The sequence below is a fragment of the Simochromis diagramma genome, unplaced genomic scaffold (genome assembly GCF_900408965.1).
Source record: "Simochromis diagramma unplaced genomic scaffold, fSimDia1.1 OVJJ01000361.1, whole genome shotgun sequence".
Lineage (NCBI taxonomy): Eukaryota > Metazoa > Chordata > Actinopteri > Cichliformes > Cichlidae > Simochromis > Simochromis diagramma.
Window position 1 is genome coordinate 324,839 of NW_024386860.1, and position 27,962 is coordinate 352,800.

The window sequence follows — 27,962 nt, forward strand, 5'->3', positions numbered from 1 at the left end:
TTGGTTAATGCATGGTGTTTGTGAACGCAGCATGAACATTCACGCCTAATGTAAGCAGCTGTAGCCTACTCCCATTTCCTGGCAACTTGCACTCATTCCTGTAGAGGGTGGTGAAGATCACAAGTTGTCTTTAAGTATTGCAGATCACATTCTTTTGTCCTGCCAATTGTTTAAAGCTTTGTAACTGTAAAAGGGTGGTAAGTAGGATCCTGACTGTCTGCAGTTTGGCTTAAAGTAGCGTGAACCCTGGCTGACTACTTTCTTTCTCTTGTTAAAGGCCTACACACTGCTGTTGTCTTGTTGTAGCCTGGTTTTTGCTTTGTTGCTGTCGTGTTGATTGGCATTTGTTCATTGTTTTATAGCGTTTCAGTGTTAACTGTTTGTTATATTTTAATCAAGCTTTTAAAAGGACCTGTATCTTAAAGGCTGTGTGTGTGTCGTGTGTGTTTACTCCTTTTTCTTTTGTATCTTATTTACTGGGTTGTTTTTATATTGCTTTATTTATAATTTAAATCTTTTCTTGAGTGGAGACACCGCCAATGCTGGGGCAGAGGCTAGGCACGTGTGGTGGAATTCCCTTTTATGCCTGTGAATGTACACACCGGGAAGCAAGTATAACGCACCATTTAAGTTGCAGTGAGAGTGGCAGTGAGGATTGCAGAGAGACTGCAACCTTGGGAACTCCTCAGTGTAGGTTGCCTCCCCAAGTGGTGGTCTCCTCTTCTTTTAAGTAATGTTTGTTAATAAAGTGTCTTAATTAACCCTGTTACTTAAGTTGCTGTCTTTTCTGCAGCTCTTTATTTATATTTGTTTTGTCCAATAATCGGTGAAATGGACTCTGTTTGTTAATAACGAGCCTGTGTGCCATTTGTAATTGTTACGATGCTTACACTGGCTATTGTAATCTCTCCTGGGGTGTAACTCCCTCCCTAGGTGGCGTTGTCAACACCATTTAGTTACCTTCACCAGTTTTCCTCCTTCACAGCGCCACAAGTCCGAAACATTTGGTGTGGATTGGCTCTGCTTCCCATAGCAAGTACACAAACGCATCAACCAGTGTAGCCAAATAAAAGATGAACTCGTGTTTACCTGCACACGTGTGTACCCATATAAACACTTTTTTTTACAAGAAAGCACAGAGTAAAGGTAGTGTACTTTTGCACGTTAGCTAAAATGTTATATTCACCGGTTGTTGCCCACATTACTTTAGAAAAGCCACAAAATGAAGAGTGAGGTCTTGCTGCACTGTCATGTGACATTGCATTTGACTAAAACAGAGCTGGACAGTGAAACAGTGCTGTCAAATTAAAAATAATCCATTACTATTTTGGTAGTCATTCTATATACCAAAGAAGCCGGTTCCCTGTTAATTTAATGAGAAATATAATAGAGCTGAAATCCAAACAAATTGCAAATTTCTTCCTTTAGATACACAAAAATAATTTTTTCATAGATAGAATCATGGGTGCTTCCAGAGTTGTTTCATAGGGGTGGCCATAGCGAGGCCACTAAAAATATTGGGGTGGCGCACCATAAACAGAATTTCAGTTTTATTATGCTCTTGTCAAATATAGGTCACTTAAAATATGTCGAGAAAGAAAAGAATTATAAGTTTATAAGTTGATTTCACTAAAAATAGATACATATAAAAACAAAATAAAAATTCCTTTACAATAATTTGTTTAAAGGAGGAATAAATATCAAGTTAATGTTTCGATGAACTGTAGGGTGTCTTCCTCTCTCGTGCTCACATATGAGGCGACCAGCGATTTTTTTTTTTTTTTCAGGGGCGGGGGTCAGTGTAAGAAATGCAAAGGCTAAAATGCATATCTACAATAACTCATACTCTTAAACATGTAGAGCCATCAAAATGGACTTTCTGCTGTGCGTGTGTGTGTGTGCACGTGAGAGGGTAACCACATTTCACTCTGAACATGTCAAACTGATGTGTAAATAAGGAGGCAAAACCAGCAGGAAACCACACGCTGTGATCAAGCACAAACCATTTACAAAACCTAACAAAGAAAAAAATAGATACGATTATGAAGTTAATTTTCTTCTCTATTTTGCAGAACATGCAGAAAAAAGTAAGATGAGTGTGATAAAGTGGTTGCAAAATGTGTGAAAAGTAAAGAGGCAACTTCATGTCACATGTTTCTGAAGGAAATTAAAAAAAACACAGACATCCTTGTCACCGTATTTGTTGGCGTGACAGTGAGAAGAAAAGATGGTCTTACAATGGTCTTTGTTCTTCATGTACATTTGCATTAAAGGTATGGATACTATAGACCTTTAAAGTATAGCTGAAAATTTTAATTCTCACATTTTCATACATCTTTGTGTAACACATAATGTTGGTATTACATGATCTTTTCTTTATTTTCACACACATTTACATTGTCCTTCTTATGTTGGTAGTCTTATTTATTTGTTTTGTTTCATCATAATTTACTCTCAAATTTATTACAGTTACTCCAACAGAAGCTTCATCTTGGACCGCTGCTGTGCCATCCTCAGTGAAAGGTCTCCTTGGCTCATGTGTGGTGATCCCCTGCTCTTATAACTACCCAGAACCACAAAAAAGCCCCCAGACCTTCACGGGGATTTGGTATAATAATGATAATCAAGTCATCTGTCATTCTGATGCATCTCAAACTCCAGCTCAGTTTCGAAATCGGACAAAGCTGCTGGGAGACCTCAACAAGAAGAATTGTTCTCTGATGATTGATAAACTTACAAGAAGAGATGAAGGGACCTTTCATTTCAGGATTATAATGGAAGGTTATACTGTATTTTCCTACTCAAAGAACAAAATCTCTGTTTCAGTGATCGGTAAGTTAACTGAATGAATGCTATACAGTTACACTCAAATTATCCACTCATGTGGAAAGTGTTATGGTACTGGTTCGTTATTTCTATGTTTCCGGACTAAATAGTGTTATTGGAATATTCCTCGTTCCTAATTAGTGTCAGCTGTATTTCCACCTGCTACCCATCCTCTCGTTACCCTGTTGTGTATATTTATGTCCTCAGTTTCCCATTTCCCACTGTTGTATGCGTCTCTCTGTGTTTTAGAGTTCTGTGTTTTGTTCCTTAGCTTAGTGTTAGAATTTTTTGAGTTTTTTTTCCGTACAGCAATAAAGCTGCTTCTTTAGTTTACTATTTGGTCTTTCAGTGCTGGGTCCTGGCTTACCTGCCACACAGCATAAAGTCAAATCATAGTAAAGTGAAGTCCACATTATCATATTGTTAGATTTTTATAAGAATGGTGTTTTGCTTTGTTTTTTCTCTTATTCCCTTCTCCTCACCTTAATCTGTTTCCTATATTAGTTCTACACATTATGGTATTTGGAAATTCAACAATTGGATTAGTCTTTGGATTTGCAAAAAAAATCACAGTTAGTTTGGGTCTTAAAATCATCTTGATCTTTCTTGTTAACACAGATGAACCAAATCCCACTGATTTCTCTGTGCAAGAGGAGGTAAAGGAGGGTCAAACTGTGTCTGCATCCTGCTCTGTGTTTCACTCCTGCCCCACATATCCACCTTCTTTCCACTGGAGTCACTCTGGAGAGCAGCATGATCAAACACAGAAGCTTCAAAATGGCCAGTGGAATGCAACATCTACTTTGACCTTTCGCTCAAACCACTCTGATCACAACAAACCTTTACGATGCAGAGTTACATACCACGGTGGAAAGCAGCGGGTAACATCCAAGACCCTTAAAGTAAAATGTAAGTGTGCACTGACAAATACATGTAGATGAAAGAAAATCTTATAAATATTGTAAAAATGATCACTTTTAAAAAATCTAGAATACAATGGTCTTTATAGTTATAAAGAGAAGACTATAGAAATCGTAAAACCCACGAGTGAAATTGCAACAAACCAGGCTAAGAAAGCACAAACCAACATAATGAAAATTAAGGGTGTTCCGATACTAGGCATGGTTGCGTTGTTACATGTGTTTGCAGTTGTTAGAATTAGAAAGAAATTAGGGAAAAGAAACATAAATATTGAGAATTACATTCAAAACAAAAACTAAGCAGAAGAAGTTAAAACTTTTACAGTTTAATTTGTTACTCATATATTTTCATTTTTATTTATTTATTTTTTACACAGAATGTGAAACTGTTTATCTTTAAATATATATTTATTACAAGCTGGCATAGATTGATTTGTGATTGTCAATGAGTTCATATGACTAACAGTAAAAAAAGCAGAGTGCTCATTTTTAGAAGAAAAATGTTGTACAGTGGGATGCAAAAGTTTGGGCAACCTTGTTAGTAGTCATTTTCCTGTATAAATCGTTGGTTGTTACAATAAAAAAAATGTCAGTTAAATATATCATATAGGAGACACACACAGTGGTACTTGAGAAGTGAAATGAAGTTTATTGGATTTACAGAAAGTGTGCAGTAATTGTTTAAACAAAATCAGGAAGGTGCATAAATTTGGGCACCACAAAAAAAGAAATGAAATCAATATTTAGTAGATCCGCCTTTTGCAGAAATTACAGCCTCTAAATGCTTCCTGTAGGATCCAACGAGAGTCTGGATTGTGTTTGAAGGTATTTTGGACCATTCCTCTTTACAAAACGTCTCTAGTTCATTCAGGTTTGATGGCTTCCGAGCATGGACAGCTCTCTCTAACTCACACCACAGATTTGCAATAATATTCAGGTCTGGGGGCTGAGATGGCCGTTCCAGAACGTTGTACTTGTTCCTCTGCATGAATGCCTTAGTGGATTTTGAGCAGTGTTTCGGGTTGTTGTCTTGTTGAAAGATCCAGCCCCTGCGCAGCTTCAGCTTTGTCACTGATTCCTGGACATTGGTCTCCAGAATCTGCTGATACTGAGTGGAATCCATGTGTCCCTCAACTTTGACAAGATTCCCAGTCCCTGCACTGGCCACACAGCCCCACAGCATAATGGAACCACCACCATATTTTACTGTAGGTAGCAGGTGTTTTTCTTGGAATGCTGTGTTCTTTTTCCTCCATGCATAACGCCCCTTGGTATGCCCAAAAAACTACATTTTAGTTTCTTCAGTCCACAGCACCTTATTCCAGAATGAATAATGAAGTCCGAATGTGCTTTAGCAAACCTCAAGCGGCTCTGTTTGTGCTGTGGGTGGAGAAAAGGCTTCCTCTGCATCACTCTCGCATACAGCATCTTCTTGTGTAAAGTGTGGCAAATGGTTGAACGATGCACAGTGACTCCATCTGCTGCAAGATGATGTTGTAGGTCTTTGGTGCTAGTCTTTGGGTTGACTCTGACTGTTCTCACCATTCGTCGTTTCTGTCTTTCTGAGATTTGTCTTGGTCTGCCACTTCGAGCCTTAACTTGAACTGAGCCTGTGGTCTTCCATTTTCTCAATATGTTCCTAACTGTGGAAACAGACAGCTTAAATCTATTAGACAGCTTTCTGTATCCTTCCCCTAAACCATGATGGTGAACAGTCTTTGTCTTCAGATCATTTAAGAGTTGTTTTGAGACCCCATGTTGCTACTCTTCAATGAAAATTGAAAGAGGAGGGAAGCTTACAATTGACCCCCTTAAATACTCTTTCTCATTAATGGATTCACCTGTGTATGTAGGGTTGGGGGTCACTGAGCTTACCAAGCCAATTTGAGTTCCAATAATTAGTTCTAAAGGTTTTGGAATCTATAACATGACAACAGTGCCCACATTTATGCAACTGCCTGATTTTGTTTAAACAATTATTGCACACTTTCTGTAAATCCAATAAACTTCATTTCACTTCTGAAATATCACTGTGTGTGTCTCCTATATGATATATTTAACTGACATTTTTTTTTATTGTAACAACCAACGATTAATACAGGGAAATATTGACTATTAACAAGGTTGCACAAACTTTTGCATGCCACTGTATGTGCAATCATGTTAAAGAACACTTACACAAAACTCCAAAGTAATTTGAAAACTAAGCAAAACCCAGTAGCATGTACAACCACCTTTGGCTACAATGACTTGTAAAGTAAGTAGCCGTTTCTCACATCATTTTGAAATCTTTCACATCTTTAGAAGGTTGCTTCATTTCCTTGAGGTTTGTGAACACTTGTTTATGCACAGCTCTCTTTTAAATTGTCACCACACAATTTAAATCTGAGATCTAAATTTTGACGAGGCAACTACAAAACCTTGATTCTTTTCTTTGTCAGTCATTCTTTGGTAGGTAATGTCCTTGGGATTATTAACCAGTTAAGACCAAGCTGCAAACAAGCTGTAGCCTCATGTTTGACTCTAGAATACTTTGATATACTGAGGAGTTCATGGTTGAGTGAATGACTGCAGTCATGCTGCCCAGATTTTTGGTGGGTTTTTTAATTTATTAATTTATTTTTTTTAACACTGCATTTTTATTACTAGTTTGTTTTTTTAGCATTGTAGTTTGACTTTGGGGTGAATTTGTTGGGACATCAACTCCTGGAAAGACTGCAAACTTTCTTGAATGTTTCCTACAGTGAGAATAAGCTTTCACACTGCAGAATGAGAAACTTATTTGGAAATGGCCTTATGATCCATTTCAGAATGATGGGCAAAAACAACCACTTATCTAATTTAGCTGCTAATGTATTTCTTCCTTTGTGTTGTGGTTAACACAGCGGTCCCCAACCTTTTTTGCGCCATGGACCGGTTTATGCCTGACAATATTTTCATGGACCGGCCTTTAAGGTGTCGCGGATAAATACAACAAAATAAAACTAGTACCGGTACCGAAAAAAAGAAAATTTATTCATAACACACGTGACAAGACCAAGGAAAACCGAGTAAACGATAAAAACGATAACAAAATAATACTGAAAACCGATAAAAACCCTGAAAACTATACATTTCACACCTGAGCCTCAACTCTCGCGGCCCAGTACCAAACAACTCACAGACCGGTACCGGTCCGAGGCCCGGGGGTTGGGGACCGCTGGGTTAACACACACCCAAAATGCTACAGACCTGCAAACTGCCAAAACCTCTGCTTGCTGACACGATAAGTCATCTTTCAGTTGCCTGATAATTGCACTGAATGAGCTTGTGCCAAAAAGAACTGTAAATTCTATGCCTTTCTATATGCATCCTTTTTAAAATGTTTTTATGAATTATTTATAAATTCGTTTTTCTCTCTTATTTTTTTTTGTTTGTTTGTTTTGTTTGTTTAATGAACAGCGACGTCAGTCTAGTGGTATGACAATGACTCACTGGCTGAAAGTCGATTTAGTCTTAACAACTACTGGATTGACTGCTTTGATATTTTGTCAGTATATTCATCATCTCCAAAATATTGGTGACTTTCATCGACTTCCTGAACTTTTTCATTTGGCGCCACCATCATGTCAGAATGTTGAAATAAGCTCAACCTTGACCTGACAGTATGTAAAATAAGATAAAATGCTGCACAGTAACATAAAGGATTAAATGTTTCTATGCAGATGCTCCAGTGAATGTGAAGGTTGAGTACCAGTCAGTGAATGAGGGAGAGACTGCACACCTGAAGTGCTCCAGTGATGCTAACCCTGGCAGCAGCTATGAGTGGCACAATGAATCTGGTACTCTGCTGAATAAGGGACAAACCTACACAATGTCAAATGTCTCCAGACATTCAATAGAGTCCGTGTACTGCACTGCTGTCAATGAGGAAGGACAAGACAGATCAAGCACCATGAAGCTCAATGTGTTATGTGAGTACAAAATGGAAGAAATATAACAACAAAATAGATTTTCATGTGAGTCAAAGATAAACTTTATTGACACCTATTAATCCTTAAATTCAGGTGTTTTCAGTCCCGTTGCCACTGGTGTATAAAATCAGTCACCCAGCCGTACAGTCTGCCTTTACAAGCATTTGTGAAAGAATGGGTCGTTCTCGAGAGATCGTTTAACTTAAGTGTGGTACTGTAATAGGATGTTACTGTTTTGAGAAGCCAGTTTTTGGAATATCTAGGAGGAAGAAATTTCAAAATTAACATAAAGTTACAAAGCAGTGTCACCAAGTACTGAGGCGCATAGTGTTATTGAGTCATCTGACTCAATAACTCCAAAGTTCAAAACTTCTGCTTACATCATGGCAACATGGCATAAATTTAGATTGCTGAGCAGCTACTTTTATCCATATAATGTATATAATAAATGCACAGCTATCTTTTATCTCCTAATTATAGCTCTCTATTGTCCTTACAGATCCCCCTGATATTAGGACTTCCTCTAAGTGTTTCTCAGAGGATGATGTGGTAAAGTGTGAGTGCATCGTGGAGTCCAGGCCTCCCAGCATGGTCCATTTTGTTCTTGGTGACAGAGTCCTGCAAAGCACCAGCATAGAGACAGTTGGCTCTGTTACTACTGGAACTCTGCAGACATACTTTGGGTCCTTTAAGTTTGTTCACTGCCTGGCAAACAACATACTGGGAAATGCTAACCTCACACTCTTGTTACCTGCTAATGGTAAGAAAAAAATTTCAATCTCAAGAATCTCAAGCATTAATTATTATCACTTTATATTTACATGGCAAAACAAAAAATATTCAATATGCCTTCTTTTTGAACAGACAACATGCAGAATATTTTCATAGCCTCTGGAGCAGGTGTGATTTTTCTGATTATTCTGATAGCCACTGGAGTGGGAGTTGTTAGAAAATGGTGAGTTTTAGAAAATATTTGTATTTCTGAAATGGTGGTTGGAAGAAAAATCTACACAATAACAGACATTTTTTTGAGGTTTTGACAGCCAGACCACCTAAACAAGGTATATTGCCTATGTCCTTTGTTATTCAGTTAATAGAAAAAGCAGCACATAACACAGGAGTTAAAAAAGTATTCCGAGTAAGAAGCAGAGCACCATGTCTCTTGGAAAGTACAGAGCTGATTAACTATGAAGTCAGAGCTACAAATAAAACACAGACACAATCCTGTAGCTTGAAAGAAGAAGTCACACACATTCATTTCTTACTTCTGCTTTGGTGAGTTATAACAGTCAATACTTTAATGAAATCTATCTCAGATCTTATTTGCATCTTTTCTGAGTATCAGCACAGAGAGAAGCTGCTGCTGTGAGGATCAACTTTTCCTTTAGATGTGTGTTATGGTGTTGAATTCTTTGTTATTTTTCATTTATAGAAAGACTGTTAAATGAGCAGCATAGCAACATTAACAACTAGTATCAAAGACAACTGTGGTATTTAAAAATGTTCCTTTAAAAACAGATTATCCTAAATCACAAACACACACCCCTCTTCCTCTCTCTTCATGTTTAGTTGGGGAAAAGAGAAAAAAAAACAGGCTAATTGTGTTCTTCTTTTTAATAAAAACAAAATCCACTGATTCTATTCATTGTGCTTTTACTTCAGTAGCATTACTCATGAGAAGTATGTTGACAAAAATAAAAAATAAAAATGTTCAAAATATAATCTCTCTTATATAAATGAAACATGCACATATTGACTCCTGAAACTGCTGCTGCTGCTCTTTCAGTTCAGACCATCATAGGCTGCTATGTTCCATGAGATCATTGTAATGATGCTTATTTTTGTCACCCAACATGTACAAAAAAACTTATCTCAGCGCTTGCATCTGAAATTCATTTATTTTTGTTTGCCCATCCAAATATAGTAGCCAAATGTGGCTCTACTTAAGAGGTTACCAAAACTGACAGCTGTCTTTCTCATGTTCTTATTTATTTTATTGTTTTCTGCCAGCAGGGGGCGATCAGGGGAGACGCCAACATCAGACTTGGGCACCATGAAAGCAGAGAGACCTGTGGAGCTCCCTCGTTATGCCCCAACAAAAAGGTTTTGATTCTTCATCTTAAGTTTAAACAAAGAATCTCACTTGTGATTAAATATGATTTAAGAAGATGTGTAACTAGATTTAATGTTTTTGCATTCTTTCTGCAGAAAAGAGGACAGGAAGGATATGTCTTGTTCTGACATTCATGCCAATGATCATGTCTATGGCAATGTAGGGATAAGTAATGATTTTTTCAATAATTCATTCATAATGTGCATGCATAAACAAAGTGAGTGAATTAATCTTGTTTCTCTGTCTAGACTGACTGCAATGAGTCAATATACAACAATGTGTAGCGTGTGGAAGATCAGCTTCAGTCCATGTTGTTATATGAGTCAAGAAAAAAGAAAAACCTTAAACAATTTGAAATATTAACTGTTTATTTCTGTCATCTGTCATTTTCTTTCTAAAACACAATTAAGTAAATACTAATCTTTAAAATTGTGCTTGTTGCTCTCAGAGGATTTCTTTACTTGTTATCAAATGATGTGCTTTGAATTATTACCAATAAAGTACTCTAATAATACCAAAGTTGTCTGGTTACTAAACATATTTAAGCTTTGATTTTTATTTAACTCATTATATAAATGAGTGTAATTAAAAAAAAAGGCAACCATTCATACTCACATTCACACCTACGGGTAATTTAGACCAACCCCACTAACTGCATGTCTTTGGACTGTGAGAGGAAGCCAGAGTACCCAGAGAGAACCCATGCAAACACAGGGAGAACATGCAACCTCCACATAGAAAGGCCCGGTCAGGTGGTGGAGACTCAGGACCTTCTTGCTGTGAGGCAACAGTGCCAGCCACTCCACCACAGTGCTGCCCTAAATAATTTCTTATGTAACAAAATATAAGAAATAGATCATTTTTAATAATAACTAGTAATAATAATTCTGAGTTATTATTGCAGCATAGTGTCTGACAGTAATGTGCTATCAATTATTTACCCTTAAGAAGAATTATTAAGTTAGCTAAGTCAATAACTATTTTGTTCATTATTTGAGTTCAATCATGTCTTTTATTATTTGTGTCATGAGTTATCAAAAACCAGTTAAGGTGGATAATGCTGGTCTGTCAGCACAGGTTCCGCTAAAGGATGTTGGGCCTTCATGCCACCGTTTTGGAGCCTGTTTCTAATAACTTAATCATAAATATGCCCAAGTGGAATAGAAAGGAAGAGATGCCAGTCCTGCTGGTATTACTTTTATGGCCTGCCTAGCTTTCTTTGTGTAACAGCCTGTCTTCTGGTATCTCCTCCTTCATTCTTGAGGCTGTCTTGGGAGAGGCAGCCATAACATCAGCCATGATTGTATTCAGAGATTTGCCTGAACTATATCATTTGCCTGATTTATATTATTTGAGTGAGACCAGTGGAGAGTGTAGCAGTTTGGAGTGATGATGTTGATACATGACTTTGTATTTTCAGAACTGTGTGCCTAATTTCAATGTTTGTGTATAAAATGGGGCACATTTGATAATAGACTTGAAACATTTGGCTACTTTGAAGATAGCCTGATTGGAACTAAAAGTAATGGTTCCTGGGTCTCCTGGGTCTTGGACCCAGGATTTTGAGTTTCTTGTTAATTTGCTGTTGTTCTTGTTCTTTTTTGGTTTTGAAACACAATTTCTTTTTTTCTTTTCTTTTCACTTCTTTATTTTTTTTATTTTTTTATTTTGTTCATGCAAATTTCAAAACAGCGAGTGAACCAAAAAAAACAAAATGTTTAGTTTTTTTTCCCTCAAAACCTTTCAGACTTTGAAAACAGTTCTGCAAAAATGCAGGCCTAATATAAATTGTTGTGCGATATGGGGTCATGCTTGAAGTTGCCCCACCCATGTATAAAAGTTGATCTGAAGGCTGAAACAGAACCATTCTCATTTATTATTTTTCCATATATCCTAATGGTAGATTAAGATCTTTAATCTTAGTCAAAAACCACAAGAAAAATCAAAAATATGAGCCTGATCAATATTTTTACTGAGAAATGTGGTTGGAGTAGTGAACATGTCTGGTCTAATGTCTGGATTTTGTGTGTAGACACGATCCAGCTTTTATATTCACACCTGGGACTGAGAAGAGGCTGTGTCACCAATCCATTCATGCCCATCATTATAGATGATTTTGAATGAGAGAAATAGCATTAAGTGTTGTAATGCTCAAACAAAGAATCAAATTTTGCTGATAGTTAATTATGCTTCTACTGATCAGAATATAACTAAGTAAATATAAATCTGTTTAACCTGACCAATAGATTCAGGCAGTCCTTCTCAAATAGTGGGGCGCGCCATCTGTGACCCCGCGGAACATGCTTCTTTTCCCCTAGAATAAACTGTAATTGCAGGTCTACTACAGTAGGTGGCAGGGTTTTTGGCACCAAGCATGCACGAACACACACACACAGAGCACAGAGCAGGAGATATGAAGTGTCGTAAACAAACCTGCAAGAAAAATGGAAAAAATATTTAACGGTGACGAAAAGAAAGGTGGAGAGAGACGGAGATAATGAGACAAACGAAAGTCTCCTGAAAGCTAAGACGGGAAATATGACGAAGCGTATGCACTGTGTGTGGCACTCTGATCTCTGAATGTCTACTTTAAAAATGTCTATGATTTAATAAATGTATTGAGTAAAGTCTGATAGACAAACAGTTTTAAAGACAAAATGTTACTACAACTGGTTTAAAAGGGAGTACAATAAATAACAAATGGTAAAATAAATATTCTTGTGAAAATGTGCTAAGGACAAATCTAAGTAAAGTAACATAAAATGAAGACATGAAATAACCTTTGAGATGAGCAGTTCAGAAGATTGGATCTCAGAAGTCCACCATTGGAAATTTCAGCAGAGACACAAGAGACATACAGTAGACACATAGTTATACATACATATTCATCTACATATCTATATATCTATCGGGAGGATGGTCACAACCAATCACATGCTTAGTGAATATTTCAGGCAGCAGAAACCAAAGAAAGAGGAGCAAGAGGAGGAACCACTACGGAAGGACAGGCCCTTGCATGGTATGTACTACAGACAGATATAAGAATTGGCTGACATCCAGAAGTCCTGCCGGTTCCTGGACTGAAAGATAGCACAGACATACCAGTCATGGCAGCACAGGAACAATCTCTAAGCACAAGAAATAGAGGAGCTGGGGTCTACCACACCAGGTGCAGGCTGTGTAAAGATGCCCCTGAGACAATCTAGCACATAACAGCAGGGTGCAAGATGCTGGCAGGCGAGTCATACATGGAACGCCATAAACAAGTGGCCAGCATAGTATACAGACACATCTGTGCTGAGTATGACCTGGAAGTCCCTAAGGCAAAACAAGAAAAGCCCCCTAGGGTGGTTGAAAATGAACGAGCTAATATCCTGTGGCCAGATACAAACAGACAAACTGGTGTTGGCTAACCAACCGGACATAGTAGTGGTGGACAAGCAGAGGAAGACGGCTGCAGTGACAGATGTGGCTACAATTAGCCGTAGCACCATAGTAACACATATTCACAATATCACTTGGAAAGGAAAGTCAGGATGTGGTGAGGGGAAAAAGGTCTGGAAAGAGCTGACAAGGTATAGCTAAATGTTAATGCAGAAGTTTGTGACTGAGGCAAAAAGCTGCAACTGGCTGACCCACACTAAAGGTCAGGTGCACTGAAAAAGAACGAGAGATTTGATTTTGATTCACTGATATTTTAACTTTCAAGAACAATAGATATTGAGCCTGAACACAAATTTTTGTCACTTTAATTATCTGACAAAAAGTCAAGGGATGGCTCAATAAGTAGAGAGACATTTAGGAGGCCCATGTGAACCAGGACAGAGCTCCAGGCACGTGCAGAGGGGGGGGGCTAGAGGGGCTTGAGCACCCGCCCCTTTCCTGATGGGTTCCCAAGGTGCCCTTTTGTTGAGGCAACTTTTAAAAAAAAAATATTATTATTATTATTTTTTTAATGTGTGTGTGCGTGCGGAGTCCTGTCTGTGCCCCTCAACAATAATATTTAACTATTAATCACAGTTTTGCTAAATAAAAGGATCTGGCTTGCACCAGTCACATGATCACATTTAACCAATGATCGCCCTTGACGGCAGAACGCGCTGGTTACGAGCCGGGAACGAGCTCACAAAGAGCATGCGCATTTTTTGCGGTCCGGAGCTGTAGGAGAAACACAAGTTAACTCAGAGACACAGACTTACTATATGTCTTCCATACAGACTGATGCCACAAAACCAGTAAGTAGGTGTACAGCGTACACTGTAGTGTGTAGCACACAGGAGTATTAGCTTATTACGTACACGTTGGTAAGCTGTCTTGTTGCAACTGACGAACTGAAACAAACGAGCGTGCTGTGTGTGCAACAGCGCGACAAACATTACCTGTCCTTTTATTAACTGCACAAGTAGTGCTGGTCATAGCTGCTGGCTACCTGTGTAAGGCTGTCATGGGTCTGTAGCTCTGTCACCGTTTTAGGGAACATATTTAGTTTTAAAGTATTTAGAACATATTTAGTTTTAAAGTAAGTTTCCGGGCTTTTCTTGCCTTTCTGGAGGGATTATATTTCACTAAAAAACGATCTAATATGCATGTCCACATAATAATTATTATAATTATAATATATTAAAAAACACACGCTGTATTTTAAAGAACATACATTAAGAAGCAGATTATATTAGATTTATATTTTAAATAAGACAAGAGTTGGATTTTACAGCAGTAAAATGATTGTATCTCTACAGTTTAAAAATGTAATAAACTTTGCCCCTGCACAGAGTGGATAGTGAAACAAATGGAATCATCATAATGACATTATTTCATATTTATTACTTCCCCCTCCTCTTTGCTTTATTATTGTAGCTCTAGTAATAAATAATAATGTAAGGATTCTGGATCAGCACAGTGATGCCCACAGTATATACAGTATTCTGAAGAAGGTCTAAAATGTCACTGTGTGTGCGTGCATGTGTGTGTTTTATGTATATGGGTTATTTTAAATTATTATTCATGATATAACATTGTCCAGACATGCCTGGTAAGGACATGAGGAGGAAACAGTAGGAACTGTGTGAGGCTACTAAAGGCAGTGCTATAACATTTTTCTGTCATCATTTTATTATAGATTAAGTGCTGGAGTTGTTAGGTGTGGATAATTAAATTATAGTTTATTGCAATAGCAAGTTGTGCCTTGTTCTCAGAAAGACAGCAAGTGGAGAGTGATATATGAAAAGATGGGATGGAACGAAGAAGAGAAGCAAAGAGTGATTCACAGGCAGAGCCTAAGTGCTGTCACCAATCTTTGCATTTAGTTATTATCTCATGACACTTGTTTAATCAGCTACCATCTCTCCTATGGACTTTTTTAATGTCTACAGTCTCAGATCAACACAGCCCTGCCCTCCAGCACTATCCACAGCAACCCCTCAACAGCAACATTGTACCCATCAGGTAAAGCATCGGCTACGTTTGCTTTGCCTTGTTGCCCATATTAGATTCTTGATGAATGTGTGTTGTTGTTATTCAGCCTGGCTCAATGTGCCCCTTTTTAGCTTTAAGCACCCGCCCCTTTAAACCTCTCTGCACGGCCCTGCAGAGCTCATACACGAACTGTTTCTCTCACAATAAACACTGGAGAGGAACTGAAACTGTGAGCTGTGTCACTTTTTTCTATTCTGAAATGAATGTGCAAATTTCTTTCGCAGTTGTGTATGGTCTAGTGAATAACACATAATTTTAATTACTTTAACTCTTGTCTTGGTAATTTAAAACTCAGACAAAAGGAGAAATGGGACTACAAGACGTGTGAGGGTTTTTTACGCATCCACAGCAGCTACTTCTGCTGTTTAAGAAACAAATGAGCTGAAGACAAATTTAGTACTCAAATAAAAATAAGTAAACAACGAACAGGGCTTAAACAAGAATCTAAACATTTTAACAGAACAGTTAAAAGTGCCATTGACTTGAAGCTGAATTCCAATCAGCTCTACAGAAACGTTTTACTCAGATTCCTGTAGTTTATATTTACATGGCAAAACAAAAAATATTCAATATGCCTTCTTTTTGAACAGACAACATGCAGAATATTTTCATAGCCTCTGGAGCAGGTGTGATTTTTCTGATTATTCTGATAGCCACTGGAGTGGGAGTTGTTTAGAAAATGGTGAGTTTTAGAAAATATTTGTATTTCTGAAATGGTGGTTGGAAGAAAAATCTACACAATAACAGACATTTTTTTGAGGTTTTGACAGCCAGACCACCTAAACAAGGTGTATTGCCTATGTCCTTTGTTATTCAGTTAATAGAAAAAGCAGCACATAACACAGGAGTTAAAAAAGTATTCAGAGTAAGAAGCAGAGCACCATGTCTCTTGGAAAGTACAGAGCTGATTAACTATGAAGTCAGAGCTACAAATAAAACACAGACACAATCCTGTAGCTTGAAAGAAGAAGTCACACACATTCATTTCTTACTTCTGCTTTGGTGAGTTATAACAGTCAATACTTTAATGAAATCTATCTCAGATCTTATTTGCATCTTTTCTGAGTATCAGCACAGAGAGAAGCTGCTGCTGTGAGGATCAACTTTTCCTTTAGATGTGTGTTATGGTGTTGAATTCTTTGTTATTTTTCATTTATAGAAAGACTGTTAAATGAGCAGCATAGCAACATTAACAACTAGTATCAAAGACAACTGTGGTATTTAAAAATGTTCCTTTAAAAACAGATTATCCTAAATCACAAACACACACCCCTCTTCCTCTCTCTTCATGTTTAGTTGGGGAAAAGAGAAAAAAAAACAGGCTAATTGTGTTCTTCTTTTTAATATAAACAAAATCCACTTATTCTATTCATTGTGCTTTTACTTCAGTAGCATTACTCACGAGAAGTATGTTGACAAAAATAAAAATGTTCAAAATATAATCTCTCTTATATAAATGAAACATGCACATATTGACTCCTGAAACTGCTGCTGCTGCTCTTTCAGTTCAGACCATCATAGGCTGCTATGTTCCATGAGATCATTGTAATGATGCTTATTTTTGTCACCCAACATGTACAAAAAAAACTTATCTCAGCGCTTGCATCTGAAATTCATTTATTTTTGTTTGCCCATCCAAATATAGCAGCCAAATGTGGCTCTACTTAAGAGGTTACCAAAACTGACAGCTGTCTTTCTCATGTTCTTATTTATTTTATTGTTTTCTGCCAGCAGGGGGCGATCAGGGGAGACGCCAACATCAGACTTGGGCACCATGAAAGCAGAGAGACCTGTGGAGCTCCCTCATTATGCCCCAACAAAAAGGTTTTGATTCTTCATCTTAAGTTTAAACAAAGAATCTCACTCGTGATTAAATACTGTCTGTTCAAAACTCGTGAGCTGTGTCACTTTTTTCTATTCTGAAATGAATGTGCAAATTTCTTTCGCAGTTGTGTATGGTCTAGTGAATAACACATAAATGTAATTGGTTTAACATCGTCTTGGTAATTTAAAACTCAGACAAAAGGAGAAATGGGACTACAAGACGTGTGAGGGTTTTTTACGCATCCACAGCAGCTACTTCTGCTGTTTAAGAAACAAATGAGCCGAAGACAAATTTAGTACTCAAATAAAAATAAGTAAACAACGAACAGGGCTTAAACAAGAATCTAAACATTTTAACAGAACAGTTAAAAGTGCCATTGACTTGAAGCTGAATTCTAATCAGCTCTACAGAAACGTTTTACTCAGATTCCTGTAGTTAAGGACCTCCTACAGGGTTCTTGTCTGCACTTTACCATTGAGGCCCACAGCACAGAGACTACAAGCCCATTATCATCAATGGAGCTCCAGTGGAGAGGGTGCAGTCCTTCAAGTATCTTGGTGTTCACATCTCCTCAGACCTGACATGGGCTGCCCACATTCAGGTCCAGACCAAAAAGACTACACTCTAAAAACTATTGTTTAAGCTCAACAAAAAAAATTAACGCAACAGTTTCCATTACTCTTTTTGAGTTATGATAACTTATGTTGAAATTAGATTGAACCAACAAACTATATTGAGTTACGGGAATTAAATTATCCTCCATAATCAAAGGTGATTTTAATTACCATTTACGTAATATTTGGTAGCTTAAATATTTGGTAGCTTAAAAACATATTTTTAAGTTGTTTACTCATAAAAATTATGTTCCTCCAATTACTTTTTCCACATTATTTGAAATTATTTTTTAACAGTAGGCATTTCAACACTTTGTATTTAAAAAGTGAAAATAAACCAGAAATTTAGATTTATACCATCACAGCCAAGTTATAGAATATGCCTTTTATGTATTTAACACCACAGAAACAAATGTGTTCAATTGGTAAAAAATCTACTTAGAAAACATTTTGTTGCAGTAATACTTCCATGCAAGTGTTCAGTAAATGTTAACTATCAATGCCTACCAAACTTTACAAGATCTTGCATCTTTCTATTACACAATGCAGCAAACACCTTTAAGATCAATTTTACACATACAGGATTCAAAACAGTTAACAATTTTTGAAACAGAGTCAACATCTTTAACATAATGATGGTTCCATCAAGGTCAAGGAACAGCTTCTGAACAACTTCAAAAGTATATTTCAGATCCTTGCATTAGCTCAGATTGAGAGCATATATTATGCCCATGAGCAAAACACAGCACCTTGGGAAATTCTGGCCCTCCATGATTTTTGTTTCCTCCACCACAATGGTTGCAGTCTTATGGTTAGATCCAGGGGTGTACCGGTCACTGATGATGGCAGTTTTCATCACCTGCCTTAAGTTCTTTGGTGTCCTTGTAAAGCAAATTTTAAAAAATAGGTTAGTGAATTATAGATTAGACTTTTATACTTACTGAATCTTAATGAATTCAGATGATCAATGGAACACACACACACACACACACACACACACACACAATGCTGAATTACTTACACCAAACTCCATGAAAAGGTCCTCGTCCTTCTCTCCAAGGAAAGTGATAAGGCAGCAGATGGCTACTTCTCTGCGTGTTTCAATTGTATTGTGCTATTTAAGAAAAAATAAAGTATGAGTATAAAATACATGGGTGACTGACAACAAAGTGCATTTCAAAGCTACCCAAAGTCTAAATAGTTGTCCTACCTCAAGAAGCATGTCCTTGATCTGCCTGATTCTCACTCCCTTAGCTCCTCCCCTTGATAAAATGACATCCATCAGTTTTGGGGTGCAATGGTCAAGTGTAGCCATTCAAGGCTTACAGTGGTTATTCTCTTGAACTCCTCCTTTATCTGTAGACCACACAAACAGAAGAATTAAACCTTGCAGACTATTAGCTATACTGCATTAATGAATGCTGTAATACATTATTTAAAGAGGATAGAAGTGATCTAAGGCTACCCCAAGTTTTGAGGGAACAAAAACAATCTTGGTGAAAACAAGGGAGACTTCCCCACCATAACCGTGGTGTAATCTCTAATGTTTTAGCAACCCTGTTTTTGCAGAGGTTTCGAATTTACACATTGTTCACTCCCAGCCCATTTTGTAAAAAAATGTGTCCCAACTTAACAAAGCACTAATGACCCTAGATTATCACACTATACTAACTGCTTACATAAAGTCTTAATATTAAGTAGATTCACATAGCCTATGCCAGAATATTGCTATTGGAATGACATTAACAATATTTCACACAATCTGATTTTAAAAAAAAAAAAAAAAAAAAAAAAGATAGCTACAGCTCTTAAGATCAAGAACAATACTTACTTTAAGCTGTATCACAATACTAACCAAAACCATTTACAATGTAATATTACGTATAGGTCATGCAAGTTTTATAAAGACATAAAATAGGTGAGCCAGATGGAAAAAAGAAGCCTCTAGGTTATCCCTCTGACAAAACTATTCACAATTTAAGGCTTCTAATTTTGGTAAAAAGAAAAACAAAATCAGCCTAAAATCGAAATTAGATTGCACTGTGTAGCAAAACTTTAACCATGCTTTTCCTAGCCACAGTTGCACTCTCTAGCTGAAGACTTTTGTCAAATGAAACTTTATAAGTCTTATCCTCTGCTGTGCTAAAGTTTAGAATGGCTAGCATTAGCTACATGTGGTAGTGCAAAGTATTTCCTTATCTGTATGAGTATCACATCATACACAAATCCACTACAGGTGACTAGCACAAATGCTTTGCTTTGGTAGAACTGTTATTTGTTAATGAAATGTTACTTACCTTGAAATGTCTTTTACAAAAGCTTGCACCATGCAACCCAACATGTGTGAATTTGCCTGGGCTAGTTAAGTCGGTAGGGGAGGGAATTTGAAATCAGAAGTTACAGTGGAAAAAAAATAAGTTATCTATTCAATTTCTTTAAGTAATTACAACTTGAATTTTATTTTGAACCCACTAACATTGGGATTTAATTTCAAATTACATATAAAATTAATTTAATGTAATTACCAACATTATTATTTCAACACAACCCAAAAAAATAAAGTTTGCAACTTAGAAGGTCTATCTTAATCAATAAATTAGAATTTTTATGTTGCAGCCATGGATTTAATCAAGTGGTGGTAAAAGGCCTGATGAATTACTTTTTAGAGTGCAGCGCCTGTATCACCTACGACAACTGAGGAAGTTCAGGGTCTCTCCAAAGATCCTCAGGATTTTCTATACAGGCGCTGTGGAGAGCATCCTCACACAGAACATGACATCGTGGTTTGGGAACATCTGTGTGAAGGACCAAAAAGCTCTCCAGAGAGTGATCCGTACAGCAGAACGCTGCTGCAGGATTGCTCTCCCCCCGCTTCAGGACACCTACACCAGGAGATGCCGGACTAGAGCAGCGCAGATACTGAAGGACCCGTCCCATCCTGGCAACAAACTGTTCCAACTTCTGCAATCTGGTAGAAGGTTCCGCATCCTCCGGGCAAGGACAGAGAGACTCAAGAGGAGCTTCTATCCCCAAGCCATCCGGGCCCTAAACACACACACCTGCCCTCTCACATCATCTATAATTGACTGAGACAGGACTCTTCCAGACACTAAACCAAGGAACAATGTACATTTCAAATTCCTTTAATTTTAAATATGTTTATATTGTCTATCCTGTAAAATAGTCAGATGTCTATTCATATTAATGTACAGAATTCACCTGCTTGCTGCTACTACTGCACATTCACCCAATGTATATACTATATATAGAGAGAGCATGTCAGGCTACATTTCACTGTGTGTTATATTTGTATAACTATGCATGTGACAAATAAAGAACCTTGAACCTTGAACCTTGAGGCCGCCCTCGGTAAGATCCACAACACAAAATACAGCATCGTACAGAAATATCTTTTTGCTTTCTCCATTACTTTCCTTTAGTAAAGACACCTTTAGTAAAAACTTGTCTTCTGCTAATTATTTCTTCCTATTCTATGTAGACAAATCTAGGTCTGTGGACTAATAGGAAACAGCTATTTCTTCTTAAGTTAATCTTCATATCATACGCATGTAATAGAATACATCAAATCCACAAACATAAACTAGTAAAACAAAAAAAACCCCAAGTAATTTGAAATTAATCTTTAAATGATTGTAACTTAAGTACAGATTGCCTTTGTTTCTGAAAAAGCAGAAAACGCTGCATGAACCCAGCTGTAGCAAAGTCCAGGCTGAGTGTTAAGTTGTGGGACAGTCTTTTCCTGTTCCTGCCACAAAATCCAGGTTCCTTCCTCCTGGTTAGTCCAGCTTCCCACTCTTTTCCCAACACAAGTGCATCCCATCATTTCCAGTTAAGAGTCAGCATTTATGGACCAGCTCATGGCCTCATTCTCTGCTGAAAGGTCTTTTGTCCTGTAAACTTTTATTCTCCTTGTGCTCACTCATCACAGACGGCCAATTGCTTTGCCAAAAGGTTGAGCACACAAAGCCTCATTAAACAGTGCTTATATGTGTGTGTTTTTTAACCTGTTTGATGGCACAATAATGGGCTTACAATATCCACCTCAACCTCAGAATCACCTCAGATCCAATTCCTGCGTCTTTTGAACAGTTCGAATAACATAAAAAGCCGATGCCGTGTCATTTCAGAGAATTGAGGCCTCATTTGTCACGTGATTTATATTTGTAAAAAAAAATAAAAATAAAATTCCCCTTTTGCGGTCTATCCTTCAGGCTCAGGTCCTCTATCAGAGGCCTGGGAGCTTGAGGGTCCTGTGCAGTATCTTAGCTGGGGTCTTGGCTGGTGTGATAGACCCCAGCCTCTATGGATCTTGTGCTCAGAGCTTGCTCCTGTGCTGCCATGATTAGTGCCTCTGTGCCTCTTTCAGTCCAGCTTTGTCTAGCCACTGGTAGGATTTCTGGATGTCAGCCACCTCCTCTATCTGCCAGTGATGTATACAGTGCAGGGGTCTGTCCTTCCATGGTAGTTCCTCCTCTTCCTCCTCTTTCTTGGGTTTCTGCTTAGGGTATTCACTGAGCACGCGGCTGGTGGGGTGTTCAGGCCTATGCAGAACAGCGCTGGGGACAGAGCATCGCCTTGGCTTGATGGTGACTTGTGCTATGGGCTTGAAGTTGGCCTCTAGTGTTGTATGCCACAGTCCCATTAAGTTCCTGATGAAGGCTCTTAGGGTCCTGTTGATCTTGTACAGTTCTAGGCATTCCAGGCATTTCATGATCCTTCTTGTAACCCAGACCTTCCCAAAGTGTGGGGCCCGCCCCCTAGGGAGGGGCACAGAGCCATTGCAGGGGGCACAGTATGAAAAGGGGAACATTTTTCTTGTAAAAACAAAGGGGGGCCCAGCAAAAAAAGTTTTGGGAGTCACTGTTGTAACCAATCCAGGCAATGCACAGATTGGTCCGTCTAGCCTTGCAGTCTCAGGTGACTGTTCTACTGGTGTTTCGCTCCTCTGATATTCTTGCCAATTCCTTTCTGTGCCACGCTCATGTGCTCATGTGTGTGTGTATAAATATAGTTATATTATCTTAGGTATAGTGGTTGTATAGTAGTGTTGGACAGAGTAAGACGGCTACAGTGATAGACATAGCGATACCGAATGACAGCAACATCAGGAAGAATGTACACAAGAAGCTGGAGAAGTACCAAGCGCCCAGAGAAAAGCTCCAGAAAATGTGGAGGGTGAAGAGCCACATGGCAAAACATAGAAGAGCCACCTCGGCGGAACAAGGCTCAGCTGTTCATCTGCACCTAAAGGACAAAGGTCACTCTTTCAAGGATGCCAATGTTCACATTTTGGAAAGAGAAGACAAATGGTTTAAAAGAAGAGTAAAATAAGCCATCTATGTCCTCTGTGAACGGCCATCTTTGAACAAGGTTAGTGGCTTACAACACCAATTCTCTGCCATCTATAATCCAGTTTTGAGATCCCTCCCCAGACACCTTAACACCCACCTACATCCTGGGCCATTTGACCTCAGTAAATCACATGATAGGGTGGGGCTAGCTTTCATGGTGGGTTCACCTGAAACCTTGGTTGATTGTGACCCACACCCGTTTTCACACCTTTGCTCATGTGATTAGGTAGAGGACAAATAGGGGGTCCATGTTCCTTTTGGGGACACTCCCACAGGGCTTAAAATCTGGGACTCTCCACCATTTGACCTTCTTGAATGAGATGTGAAAGGTCTTAAAGCAACTTAAAGAAGTCCAGACACTTTTCTTTCCAAGCTACTTAGACTAAGATGACCTGGATCACTGAGACCTTTCACAGACATACAATATATGAAACAAAGGTGAGATTTTGTGTTTGACTTATATCAGTGGTTCCCAAACTTTTTTTGCTAGGCCCCCCTTTGTTTTACAAGAAAAATGTTCGCACCCCCCCCCCCTTTCTCGCGCGTGCACGCACACGCACACGCACAACCACATCCTTCAACCACACACACCCATATTTTGCTCCATTGCGGTTTATTTCACACCTCAAACATTTAGTAAACAATTAAGCAAATTCAAGTAATCTGCAATAAATTACAGGTAGTAAGAAAGTAAACTACTAACTCTATTGCGCTATGTCCACACCTACATGGGTATTTTTGAAAACACAGCTGTTTTGTCCACACGTAAACGGCGTTTCGAATCACCGAAAACGCAGATTTTTTAAAACTCCTTTTTTTCTGTTTACGTGTGGACGAGGAATACAGAGTTCGTCACGCAACGTCAAAGGTATGTGCCTTTTTCACGTCACGCTGTGCGCCACGTTATTGTTTACATGAGATGAATTACAGAATGGCAGGTAGAGACAAAATGCTGTTAATCTTACTGTCTTCAAGTTTTACACACTAACATATACACACGCAGTTACTGTCCCTCCATTTAGAAAGGCAGAGGCGTCACGGTGTGATTATTTTACTGTATGTGTGTAATAATATTCAACATTGCTATCAATGCATTTTTCAAAAAATGCCTCTCTGTGCAAAATGGGCTTAAAAACATAAACAACTGTGGGATACTGTTTGTCCGTGATTTGGAGAGCCCAGTGCGTGCTCCCAACGCAGGGAAAACCAATCCTGCAGGGGAGACCTGCCTCGGCACTTGTGCAGGTGAAGCCAAAGGGAAGATATGCTTCGCCATATTTTCTAGTCTTTGGCTTAGAATGAAGTTGGTTTCGAAACATATTCAGCGATGCTTCATCTCCTGCTTTGCATTTCTGTGGGCGCCCTGTGCTAGCAGTGTTCAAGCGTTTTGTTTGTTCTTCCCCCCCTTTTCATACCGTGCCCCCCCTGCAATGGCTCTGCACCCCCCCTGGGGGGCGGGCCCCACACTTTGGGAAGGTCTGACTTAAATGTACTGTGTCAAAAGAAGAACAGAAACTATCATGTCATATTTTTACAAAAAGAAAAAACAGCAGCTTTATCGCTTTATTTGCTGAAGTGAAGAGATGAATGCTCTACAGTGGCTTTTGTTGTCCATGTGCATTTGCTCCAAAGGTATGTGTGTTCTGTATAATGTATAAATTCTTAAAATATACAGAGTTAAACAGTATGTGTTTTGTTTTGTTTTTTTTATCTTATTTAGCTGAGGAAAAAAATTTCATTATTAAGATTTTGTCCTGTGCATTGTCTTCCTCTCATTGGTTACCCTGTTTTTGTTCTTTTCTTCATCACGTTTTGCTCTCAAATTTATTGCAGTGACTCAACCTGAAGCTTCATCTTGGACTGCTGCTGTGTCATCCTCAGTGAAAGGTCTCCTTGGATCATGTGTGGTGATCCCCTGCTCTTATAACTACCCAGATCCAAAAACCAATACCACAAGCTTTACAGGGGTTTGGTACAATGCCAATGATCAAGTCGTCTATCATTCTGATGCATCTCAAACTCCAGGTCAGTTTCGGATTAGGACAAAGCTGCTGGGAGACCTCAGCAAGAAGAATTGTTCTCTGATGATTGATGATCTTCAACAAAGTGATGGAGGGACTTTTTATTTTCGGATTGAAATCAAAGACTATGACAAGTACTCCTACAAAAATAACAAAGTCTCAATTTCAGTCAGTATGTAAAATAATTTATTTTAAAAATTATTGTAAGCATGTTGTGAATATTAGCATAACTATATTTGTGAAAAGATAACATCAGTAATATCCAATGGATGTTTTCACTGTTTTGTTTGCAATAAAATAGGAAATATCTCTCCATTAAATAATCCCTATGCCCAGTCACTGTTTTTAATCTATTTTACTTTTTACAGTTAAATACTTATCAAATCAATTCACTTGATCAAAATTGATAGCTGCATAAAACACAACATCAGCAGCTATACCGCTTAAGTGCATTTGTATTTCCAATACAGTACACTTACCATCACAACTGCATTCGGTTTATGATCATAATCTTTTTTGTTAACACAGGTCAACCTGATTTATCTGTGCAAGAGGAGATAAAGGAGGGTGAGAATGTGTCTGCATCCTGCTCCGTGTTTCACTCCTGCCCCACATATCCACCTTCTTTCATCTGGAGTCACTCTGGAGAACAGCAAAATCAAACACAGCAGCTTCATGAAGGCCAGTGGAATTCAACATCTACTCTGACCTTTCGCCCAAACCGCTCTGATCACAACAAGCCTTTAACATGCAACATAACATACCATCGAGGGCTGCACCTGGAAACATCTAAGATACTTCAAGTAAAATGTAAGTATACTGTATCAGTTTATACTAATAGCAGATAATTCTACCAGTGCAGATAATCAAATTCGGGTGAAACAGGTGAAAACGGGTGAAAACCCATTTTTATCAGTTATGTGAAATTGCCAGAGCAAAGCCTTATCTTCCTCCAAAAGACCTAGAAAAACTTTTTCATGCCTTCATCACCTCTGGACTGGACTACTGCAAATCTCTCTATTTGGGTCTTCAACACTCATTTCTCCATTGCTTGCAGTTAGACCAAAATGCTGCTGCACGTCTTTTAGTGTTAGAATGTATGAACATATCACTCCAGTTTTAGCAAATTTACACTGGCTCCCTGTCTAATATCATGTTGATTTTAAGATTCTTTCACTTACTTTTAAAGTTAAATGATATGGCGCCCAGTTATTTAAGCAAACTCCTCAACATGTATAACCCCAAAAGAGCACTGAGATCGTCTAGCCAGATGCTCTTACTACAGCCAAAATCTCGATTGAAGCATAGAGGAGATCGGGCCTTCGCAGTTGCAGTGCCTAGACTCTGGAATAATCTGCCAGATGATATTTGTACTTCAGAGTCTATTCAGTCTTTTTAAATTGTATCTTAAAACTCACTTTTTTAGCGTTGGCTTTTAATTCAAGTTTAGTTTGAGTAGCATCACGCTTGTTTTATGTTTGTTAATGCATTGTTTTTCTATTGTTTTCTCTTGTTCTTAATTAATTGTAAAACACTTTGGTCAACTGTGTTGCTTTTAAATGTGGTATAGGAATACATTTTGATTTGATTTAGATTTTAAAGCTTTAATTTAAAGGTTGAGTATAAGTCAGATGTAAATGAGGGAGAATCTGTACACCTGAAGTTCTCCAGTGATGCTAACAGGATATGATAAATCCCCACTAATTATATTTCTTGTCCTTAAAGCTGCCCCTGACATCAAGACTTCCTCAAAGTGCTCCTCTGAGAACGGCATCATAAAGTGTGACTGTATCGTAGAGTCCGAGCCTCCCAGCATGGTCTATTTTATTTTGGGTGACAGAGTCCTGCAAAGCAGCAAAGTAGACATGAATGGCTCTGTTACTACTGGGACTCTGCAGACAGACTTTGGGTCTTTCAGGCGTGTGCAGTGCCTGGCAAACAACGTGGTGGGATATGACAACATCTTGCTCTCTTTACCTGTTAATGGTAAGAAAGACTTAGGATGCACTGATCTCTCTGTTTTTACATGACAAAAACACTCATTATGGTTTCTATCTGGACAGACAACATGCAGAATATTCTTATCTCATCTGGAGCAGGTGTGATTTTTCTGATTATTCTGATAGGAAGTGGAGTGGGAGTTGTTAAAAAATGGTAAGTTGTCATGAACATAATCATTGAAAATAAGCATTTGTTATTATTGCATCATTTGTGAAATAATAGTCATAATTACAACCAAATGAACACCAGAATGTATGTGTGTGTGTGCATATCTATCTATCGATCTATCGATCGATAGATAGATCGATAGATAGATAGATAGATAGATAGATAGAGAAAAGATAGTCTTTTTGGTTAGAGGCTGTGACAAGTGTCAGTTTCCTTTCTCATTTAATTAAAAACATTTTACTGCCAGCAGGGGGAGATCAAGAGACACAACAACCACTAACCTGAGCAACATGATGTCAGACAGACCTGTGGAGCTCCCTCATAGTGCCCCACAAAAAAGGTTTTTTTGTAATTCTTCACTTCTGTTTGAAAACAAACAAATCTTACTGATGATTAAATATGATTTAAGAAGATATGCAATTAGATTTCATCTTTACCTCTTGCATTCTTTCTCCAGAAAAAACCACTGTAAGGATATCGCTTGCCCTGACATGTACAACAACTCTCCTGTCTATGGCAATGTAGGGATAAGTAATGTTTTCTTCATTAGTTCATTTATTTTGTGCATGCATGAAAAGGGGAGTGAATTAATCTTGTTTCTCTGTGCAGACTGACTGCGATGAGTCAATATACAACAATGTGTAGCGTGTGGAAAACCAGCTGCAGTCCATGTT

The 27,962-nt window shown here is 38.1% G+C and overlaps 1 protein-coding gene and 2 long non-coding RNA genes across 8 annotated transcripts; 1 reads left to right on the forward strand and 2 right to left on the reverse strand.

Annotated features, from left to right (window-relative positions):
• Positions 1 to 74: 74 nt before the first annotated feature.
• LOC120732108 (sialoadhesin-like) lies at positions 75 to 27,962 on the forward strand. 6 transcript variants are annotated; one of them, XM_040029458.1, is made up of 10 exons: positions 75 to 197; positions 2,073 to 2,273; positions 2,470 to 2,832; positions 3,445 to 3,735; positions 7,451 to 7,699; positions 8,199 to 8,459; positions 8,564 to 8,654; positions 9,710 to 9,802; positions 9,908 to 9,971; positions 27,898 to 27,961. In XM_040029458.1, exons 2-10 carry the CDS (start codon positions 2,228 to 2,230, stop codon positions 27,931 to 27,933), a joined length of 1,494 nt encoding a protein of 497 aa, XP_039885392.1. In that variant the 5' UTR covers positions 75 to 197; positions 2,073 to 2,227; the 3' UTR covers positions 27,934 to 27,961. The 6 variants fall into 6 exon arrangements, with proteins under 6 accessions (XP_039885392.1, XP_039885395.1, XP_039885391.1 ...); XM_040029461.1 differs by having other exon boundaries at positions 86 to 2,273; positions 9,713 to 9,802; positions 27,898 to 27,962; XM_040029457.1 differs by having other exon boundaries at positions 86 to 2,273.
• On the reverse strand, positions 2,552 to 23,598 carry LOC120732116. Its single transcript, XR_005695532.1, has 4 exons — positions 23,406 to 23,598; positions 22,869 to 22,874; positions 20,195 to 20,197; positions 2,552 to 2,563 (listed from the first exon to the last, which is right to left on the reverse strand). It is a non-coding gene; the product is annotated as an uncharacterized LOC120732116 (long non-coding RNA).
• On the reverse strand, positions 18,221 to 19,203 carry LOC120732114. The gene is made up of 3 exons (XR_005695530.1): positions 18,937 to 19,203; positions 18,748 to 18,840; positions 18,221 to 18,607 (listed from the first exon to the last, which is right to left on the reverse strand). It is a non-coding gene; the product is annotated as an uncharacterized LOC120732114 (long non-coding RNA).